A 9,767-nucleotide genomic window follows, 5' to 3' on the forward strand; every position below is an offset into this window, starting at 1 on the left:
CATACTTATAATTCTGTATCTAATATACATTAGTACTGTGACAAAAATATTGAACAGTTCACCAAAGAATTGTGAGACAAGATTTTGAAAGGGTTGTAAAGACAGACGCAATAGAATGTCAGAAAAACCAATATAAAAGAGCGCTAATGAATATTATGGTTTGCAAATGTTTGGGAATTCAAAGATGTCATCATTAGCATTCACGTGCATGTGTTATAAAATTTCTCCATAAAACTTCTGGCTGTATACAAGGGAGATTACTTGCTCAAGATTATTTGCTTATTATAGTATAGAACCTAAGCTTAGGATTTAGAGGAAAAATGCTTAACAAGTAGAATCTGACCTAACTAGGCTATGACTTTTATTAGTTGTTGCTTTTAGACATGATACTTAATTTCTTTATGTGTTTATTACTTAATACATAAAGTCAAATACAAAATTATATTAGTATCTACTTGCTTTAAGTAACAAATATTTGTAAAGCATTTAAAACACTGCTATTCAAAAAGATTGCATTCAGATAACTATATTCTAGCTTTTCATTTCTACAATTCATTTGTTGTTGTTGCTGTTGTTGTTATCATTATTATTATTGTCTTGGTGCTGTAATTAAGTCCTGAAACCATTGCCTTATCAATAAACGAGATAAAATGTAATCAAGCCTATGAATTGTTATCAGCGATAAATGCAACCATAAAGGCAAAACCTTTACTACCATGCCTTGCATGGAGTATTCACTGAAAGGTATGTGTTTTTAACAATTATTAACTTAATTGGATTAGACAATAAATAGGCAAAATGTTTCACATTCTCACTACCAATGCCTACTTACCCCTTCTGTCAGATGTTATAAATACCCTACTCACTGGGAATCTTTCTTTCTGGCTTCCACATCACCCAAGAGAAGACTAATCAGACACCCGCTTCCACCTTCATCCACCTACTTCAGTTCTCAACTACCTGATCCTATTTTTCTGTACTCTAGAATAAAGAATAGTGAAAGGGTTTTTAAAAACCAAAGTTAGGTATTCAGAGAAGAGGGAATCTGGAAAGAGTTTAGAAAGGGTGGATGTGATGCAAATGTACTGTATAAAAAAATCAAAGAACTAATAAAATATTATTTTTCAAAGGAGGCGACAAAGGACAGATTCCACAGTTTTGCTTTTGTAGACCTTAAACTCTTCTTCAGCATTCCTTTGCAAATTTAACTGGTTCTATGTATCAACTATTGCAAATTAGATGCTTAGCCATTCCAAATGACTTCCTGCCTTGTGTTCTGACAGAAGGTCTAAAACACAACTTGAGTTGTCTTCAAGATCTAAGAACATTTACTTTCCTCTCAAGAAAAGTCCTTATACCTCAAATAGAATTGAGACACTTGTTGTTTGTTTACTTGACCAAGTGTACAATAATTTTTTTTCAGATAATATAATTGAGTAACACACCAACTACATGGAAATTAGGAACAACGTGACAGAGTTTGTTCTCCTGGGGCTCACCAGGAACCCAAGCATGCAGAAAATCGTATTTGCTATATTTGTTATCATCTACATCATCTCCATGGTAGGCAATGTGCTCATTGTGGTCACTATCACTGCCAGCCCATCGTTGGACTCACCTATGTACTTCTTCTTAGCTTATCTCTCTTTCATTGATGCCTGTTATTCTTCTGTCAACACTCCTAAATTGATCATAGACTCACTCCATGAAAAAAAGACCATCCTATTCAATGGATGCATGACCCAGGTCTTTGGGGAGCATTTCTTTGGAGGTGCTGAGGGCATCTTGCTTACTGTGATGGCCTATGACCGCTATGTGGCAATCTGCAAACCCTTACACTACACAACCATCATGAGCAGACGGGTATGTGGCCTTCTGGTAGGAGTGGTATGGGTGGGAGGTTTTCTTCATGCAACCATACAGATTCTGTTTATCTTTAGATTACCTTTCTGTGGCCCAAACGTCATAGATCACTTTATGTGTGATCTGAACCCTTTGCTTAACCTTGCCTGCACTGATACCCACATTCTGGGGCTCTTTGTTGCTGCCAATAGTGGTTTTATTTGCCTCTTAAACTTCCTCCTTCTATTGGTCTCCTATTTGGTCATCCTACGTTCATTAAGAAACCACAGTGCAGAGGGGAGGCTCAAAGCCCTCTCCACCTGTGTCTCACACATAACAGTGGTTGTCTTGTTTTTTGTACCCTGTATTTTTGTGTACATGAGACCTTCAGCCACTTTGTCTATCGATAAAGCAGTTGCTGTGTTCTACACTATGATAACACCCTTGTTAAATCCTTTAATCTACACCTTGAGAAATGCTCAGATGAAAGATGCCATTAAGAAATTGTGTAGATGGAGAGATGATGTTAATTCCATCAACAAATAAATGTTTCTAACGTGCAATTTTTGAAATAAGTATCAAAAAGGCCAGTCATCAAAATGTCACTGTATTTAAAGTCAGCAAGAATTTTACTCAGGACTTCTAGCAAATTCTGCCACATTAGAAATTAACTTCACAAGCTTTAGTCAAGATGTGTTGATGGGCTTTTCTTCACCCAAGAATAATAAAATGTAGTAGTGTTGAAGAAAAATCTCTACATTTGTGTTGTTTCCATTTTACAAGTGAGAAGTGAGACCACATTCATGACCCATTAAGAAACCATGACTGACTAATTTTCAAAGCTATATTCTTAATTGTGATGATACTCTATCACAGATGATTAGCTTGCCAGAGAAATAAACTACTTATCATTTTTAGTAAGAGAACACACACACACACACAATGCACACACGCACGCACACACACACACTCACATATATATACACACATACATATATATGTACATACATAATATATATACTTCATTACTTTTTCTGCCTTTTTATAAATCATAATCTATGGCTGTTTATCAGCTTGATCACTGCAATATCTAGTACAGGGTTATAATATCAATGGCCAGTTTAATGTATAATAACTAGATATGAAATTTATCATCACATCTTTTAAAAGACCAGAAGGGGGCAAAATCTGGGTGTATAACAAAGCTAGAAAAGTTAAAAAAATAAAATTCAACGTTAAAAAAGTCTTTATAATCTTCAGAAACATTTTCTATTGTTTCTATCACCTATACTACATTGATCCTCCATCCAAATGGATGGTGGCTCAACAACAAAAGAACACTGGCTATCCAGCAGAAATTTCTGCTTTTTGTTATGCAATTATGCTCTATAAAGTACTTGCTAGGTAGAACCAACAACTTCCAGAATGTAGCACAATGTCTAATATATAATAAATAGGTAATAATTAAATGTAAATATTATGGAAGACAAATGAATTCTATAACATTAGAGGCTAAACAATGTAAGCGAAGGAATTCTTACCTTTTCATAATTAAAAGCATAAGGAGAATTCTAGTTAGACTACTTAGGAAAAGACAAGTTAATTAGAGTGAAAACTAAGATAGAAACTAAAATAGATTCTCAGCATATGGGAAAATTATTTACCTTGAATTTCTGTTAGCTCTCAGTAAAATATCATTAACCTATGTTTTTGAGATATTTGGGTTATAATTTTCTACTAATCATTCTGATTTCTGGCAAAGTTTATTATGAAAATATTTTTAAAAGATGCTTTATCTATATAAAAACTATATCAGAATAAAAAATTCTTCATCATCTTTGTCTCTCATTCATTTAACAACAGTGTTTGAGCATAAAGAATGTATCAAACACAGAGGCACTTGCAAAGCATATGTGTCAACACTAGTAATAGCCTTATTATGGATTCCTTGTAAGTAGCAAGTTAGAGTTGTCTGCTTGTTTTTGTTATGATTTGGTTTAGGGTTTGGTTTTTTTCTTGTTTTTGTTTTTTGTTTTTGGTTGTTGTTGTTGTTGTTGTTGTTGTTTTTCACTCCTTTTTTGTTTAGCTTTTTGACCACTTGGTATCATTGTTTGAAGTCATGCTATTAAGTACCAATTTGAGTTTCCTAGACCTTGATATCTATCTTCTTATAAAGTTCCCTTTAAAAAAAACTATGCAGGGAATGGACCACATAGGCTATGTATGACAATCCAAAAGCTAATATCGTATTCAACAGTAAAATATTATTTTTCCTTTAAGTCAGGAGCAAAATGAGGATATTCACTTTCTCCATTTCTGTTCAATATTAATAATAAAGGAATCTGGCAAAAATGAAATAAAAGTAATCTAAATTAGAAAGAGAAAAAAATAAGTTGCCTGTTGCTGATGAAACTGCAAATTGAAAGCCCTAAGAATCCCACAAAAAAAGCAAAAGAATTTATAACTGATAAATTGAATATGATTTCAGGTTACAAAATCATCAAATCAAGAATTTCTACACTACATATAAATTTGCAAAATTTTAACTTCAATTATAATAACATAAGAAATTAAATATTTTTGAGTAAATACAATTGGAAAAATGAAAGCTAAAATTATATGTATACTGAGAGTTCTGAAGCACTGATGAGTTTCAATAGTGTCAACATGCAATACTGCAATGATAATCAATGTTCGTGTAAAAGAATTAATATGATGAAAATATCCACATTTTGCAAAGCAATTCAGAGATTTAGTGCACTTAATATTAAAATGCTAAGATAATTTTCATATAAGCAAAAACATATCCTAAAATATCCATAGAACTATAAAACACCCCAGATAGCCAAATCAATCTTAAGTAAAAATAATGTTGGAGGTACCTCACTCCTGAATTTTAGCGTATCTTTCAAAGCTGTAATAATCAAAAAGACATGATAACAGCATATATATATGTATGTATATATGTATATATGATGTATATATGTGTATGTATGATATATATATATATGAATGATAGGAATGAAATTCCAGAAATAAACTTAAGTGTATCATTGATATTTTACATACAGAAAGTCACAGTTTCTTCAATAAATGATGGGGGATAAATATCACATGAAGAAGAATGAAAATGAACACTTTGTTTTCTACCATGAATAAAACTCAACTCAAAATGGGGGGCTTAAATGTAAGGTCTTTGAATCATAGACCTACATTGAGTGACATCTTGGTCTAAGCAGTAGTTTCTGTATCAAATGCAAAATCAGAGACACCAACAACAACAACAAAGAAAACACAAGAAAATAATATATCACTAAATTAACAAAAAGCCTCTCTCATAAATGAAAGGTAGAAAAATTAATGGAGTAAACAAAGCAATGTATATCATAGGAAAATGAGTAGCAAACAGTATATATAACAAGGACCAATATCCAGTATATGTGAATTATTCAAATAGTCCACTGTTTTATTTTTTTTAATAACTTGAGTATTTCTTATACATTTCGAGTGTTATTCCCTTTCCGGTTTCCGGGCAAACATCCCCCTAATCCCTCCCCTTCCCCTTCTTTATGGGTGTTCCCGTCCCCGTCCTCCCCCCTTGCCGCCCTCCCCTCAACAATCTACTTCACTGGGGGTTCAGTGTAGCAGGACCCAGGGCTTCCCCTTCCACTAGTGCTCTTACTAGGATATTCATTACTACCTATGAGGTCAGAGTCCAGGGTCAGTCCATGTATAGTCTTTAGGTAGTGGCTTAGTCCCTGGAAGCTCTGGTTGCTTGGCCTTGTTGTACATATGGGGTCTCGAGCCCCTTCAAGCTCTTCCAGGTCTTTCTCTGATTCCTTCAACGGGGGTCCTATTCTCAGTTCAGTGGTTTGCTGCTGGCATTTGCCTCTGTGTTTGCTGTATTCTGGCTGTGTCTCTCAGGAGCGATCTACATCCGGCTCCTGTCTGTCTGCACTTCTTTGCTTCATCCATCTTGTCTAATTGGATGGCTGTATATGTATGGGCCACATGTGGGGCAGGCTCTGAATGGGTGTTCTTTCTGTGTCTGTTTTAATCTTTGCCTCTCTATTCCCTGCCAAGGGTATTCTTGTTCCCCTTTTAAAGAAGGAATGAAGCATTCACATTTTGATCATCCGTCTTGAGTTTCATTTGTTCTAGGCATCTAGGGTAATTCAAGCATTTGGGCTAATAGCCACTTATCAATGAGTGCATACCATGTGTGTTTTTCTGTGATTGGGTTACCTCACTCAGGATGATATTTTCCAGTTCCAACCATTTGCGTATGAATTTCATAAAGTCATTGTTTTTATAGCTGAGTAATATTCCATTGTGTAGATGTACCACATTTTGTGTATCCATTCCTCTGTTGAAGGGCATCTGGGTTCTTTCCAGCTTCTGGCAATTATAAATAAGGCTGCGATGAACATAGTGGAGCACGTGTCTTTTTTATATGTTGGGGCATCTTTTGGGTATATGCCCAAGAGAGGTATAGCTGGATCCTCAGGCAGTTCAATGTCCAATTTTCTGAGGAACCTCCAGACTGATTTCCAGAATGGTTGTACCAGTTTGCAATCCCACCAACAATGGAGGAGTGTTCCTCTTTCTCCACATCCTCGCCAGTATCTGTTGTCCCCTGAGTTTTTGATCTTAGCCATTCTCACTGGTGTGAGGTGAAATCTCAGGGTTGTTTTGATTTGCATTTCCCTTATGACTAAAGATGTTGAACATTTCTTTAGGTGTTTCTCCGACATTCGGCATTCCTCAGCTGTGAATTCTTTGTTTAGCTCTGAGCCCCATTTTTAATAGGGTTATTTGTTTCCCTGCGGTCTAACTTCTTGAGTTCTTTGTATATTTTGGATATAAGGCCTCTATCTGTTGTAGGATTGGGAAAGATCTTTTCCCAATCTGTTGGTTGCAGTTTTGTTCTAACCACAGTGTCTTTTGCCTTACAGAAGATTTGCAGTTTTATGAGATCCCATTTGTCGATTCTTGATCTTAGAGCATAAGCCATTGGTGTTTTGTTCAGGAAATTTTCTCCAGTGTCCATGTGTTCCAGATGCTTCCCTAGTTTTTCTTCTATTAGTTTGAGTGTATCTGGTTTGATGTGGAGGTCCTTGATCCACTTGTACTTAAGCTTTGTACAGGGTCATAAGCATGGATCGATCTGAATTCTTCTACATGTTGACCTCTAGTTGAACCAGCACCATTTGCTGAAAATGCTATCTTTTTTCCATTGGATGGTTTTGGCTCCTTTGTCAAAAATCAAGTGACCATAGGTGTGTGGGTTCATTTCTGGGTCTTCAGTTCTGTTCCATTGGTCTATCTGTCTGTCTCTGTACAAATACCATGCAATTTTTATCACTATTGCTCTGTAATACTGCTTGAGTTCAGGGATAGTGATTCCCCCTGAAGTCCTTTTATTGTTGAGGATAGTTTTAGCTATCCTGAGTTTTTTGTTATTCCAGATGAATTTGCAAATTGTTCTGTCTAACTCTTTGAAGAATTGGATTGGTATTTTGATGGGGATTGCATTGAATCTGTAGATCGCTTTTGGTAAAATGGCCATTTTTGCTATATTATTCCTGCCAATCCATGAGCATGGGAGATCTTTCCATCTTCTGAGGTCTTCTTCAATTTCTTTCTTCAGAGTCTTGAAGTTCTTATTGTACAAATCTTTTACTTGCTTGGTTAAAGTCACACTGAGGTACTTTATATTATTTGGGTCTATTATGAAGGGTGTCGTTTCCCTAATTTCTTTCTCGGCTTGTTTCTCTTTTGTGTAGAGGAAGGCTACTGATTTATTTGAGTTAATTTTATACCCAGCCACTTTGCTGAAGTTGTTTATCAGCTTTAATAGTTCTCTGGTGGAACTTTTGGGATCACTTAAATATACTATAATATCATCTGCAAATAGTGATATTTTGACTTCTTCTTTTCCGATCTGTATCCCCTTGACCTCCTTTTGTTGTCTGATTGCTCTGGCTAGAACTTCAAGAACTATATTGAATAAGTAGGGAGAGAGTGGGCAGCCTTGTCTAGTCCCTGATTTTAGCGGGATTGCTTCAAGTTTCTCTCCATTTAGTTTAATGTTAGTGACTGGTTTGCTGTATATGGCTTTTACTATGTTTAGGTATGGGCCTTGAATCCCTATTCTTTCCAGGACTTTTATCATGAAGGGGTGTTGAATTTTGTCAAATGCTTTCTCAGCATCTAATGAAATGATCATGTGGTTTTGTTCTTTCAGTTTGTTTATATAATGGATCACATTGATGGTTTTCCGTATATTAAACCATCCCTGCATGCCTGGGATGAAGCCTACTTGATCATGGTGGATGATTGTTTTTATGTGCTCTTGGATTCAGTTTGCCAGAATTTTATTGAGTATTTTTGTGTCGATATTCATAAGGGAAATTGGTCTGAAGTTCTCTTTCTTTGTTGGGTCTTTATGTGGTTTAGGTATAAGAGTAATTGTGACTTCATAGACAGAATTCGGTAGTGCTCCATCTGTTTCAATTTTGTGGAATAGTTTGGATAGTATTGGTATGAGGTCTTCTATGAAGGTCTGATAGAATTCTGCACTAAACCCGTCTGGACCTGGGCTCTTTTTGGTTGGGAGGCCTTTAATGACTGCTTCTATTTCCTTAGGAGTTATGGGGTTGTTTAACTGGTTTATCTGTCCACTGTTTTTAAATGGGCACATGAACTGTATTTATTTATATATTTCAAAATGACCAATGAGTTTATGTGGGGGGAATTGTTAGCATCTCCCACAGTTAAATTAATGGAAAACACAATCACAAAGGGCTATCACCTCATATCTGTTAGATAGCTTTCACAAAAGACAAAAATGATAGTGAATACTTGTAAGGATATGACAGTAAATGTACTTTTCAATATTATATAGGACTAATAATTAGTAGAGTCATAGAAAACTGAGTAGATTCCTCACAAAACAGTGATAAGATTACTCACAAAAGTTAAAAATAAAGTGACCATAGGGTGTCAGATTATATGTTCAAATGTACATGGAAACGTTGCTTCAAACTAATATCTATTCCCTCATTTTATTACATCAGTATTCATAATAAAGAGCAGAATTAAGTGTTCAAAATAAATGAATAAAAGCTGTGTGATAGTGTGTGTTTGCATGCATGCAATGGAATACTGTTCAACCTTAAATGGTAAATGAAATATTGTCATTTGTGTGTGTCATATCTCTGTATGTGTGTATAATGTATATATGATATGTATGTATATGCATGTGTGTGTATGTGTGTGCGTGCACACGCAAACATGCACACGTGTTTGGGAATCAGTATACAGTTGAGATATAAAGTTGGAGATTGGTTTTTCATGTATCTACCAATCTTCTTTCCATGCACTCATGTTTTATTTTTAGGATATTCAAAGTAAGTTACAGATGGAACACATTCTCTTTTAGATGTCGGTAGCTCTTTCTATCTGTTTGGCCTATTTTTCATCTATAATATATGTTTGATTCTTTGTGTGTGTGTGTGTGAACCTTTTTTGAAAATAGACTCTACTCTTATACAATACATTCCAACACAGTTTCCCCTCCTTCCTTTCCTCCACTTCCCCAGAACCAACTCCTTTTCATTCCCTTTTAAGAAAAGAACAGGTCTCCAAGAGAAGACAGCAAGGCAGCACCAAACAAGATACAAAAGACAGTGGTTCCCAAGCTTCCTAATGCCGTGACATTTTAATTCAGTTCCTCAGGTTGAGGTGACCCCTATCAATCAAATTCTTTTTGTTGCTACTTCATAACTGTAATTTTCTACTCCTATGAATAATAATGTAAATATCTGAGATGCAGGATATATTTCCATTGCTACAAATTGAACAGAATCCAAGCATAGTGATTAATTACAAAATCAATATGATATTATATGTTGTGAAGCATG

General features: G+C 35.2%; 1 protein-coding gene across 1 annotated transcript; it reads left to right on the forward strand.

The window, feature by feature from the left end:
- Positions 1-320: 320 nt before the first annotated feature.
- Positions 321-2,388, forward strand: Or4c10 (olfactory receptor family 4 subfamily C member 10). Its single transcript, XM_087655346.1, has 2 exons — positions 321-331; positions 1,464-2,388. Exons 1-2 carry the CDS (start codon positions 321-323, stop codon positions 2,386-2,388), a joined length of 936 nt encoding a protein of 311 aa, XP_087511472.1.
- Positions 2,389-9,767: the final 7,379 nt, after the last annotated feature.

Source organism: Rattus norvegicus, chromosome 3 (assembly GCF_021556685.1).
Source record: "Rattus norvegicus strain SHRSP/BbbUtx chromosome 3, alternate assembly SHRSP_T2T, whole genome shotgun sequence".
In the NCBI taxonomy this organism is placed as follows: domain Eukaryota; kingdom Metazoa; phylum Chordata; class Mammalia; order Rodentia; family Muridae; genus Rattus; species Rattus norvegicus.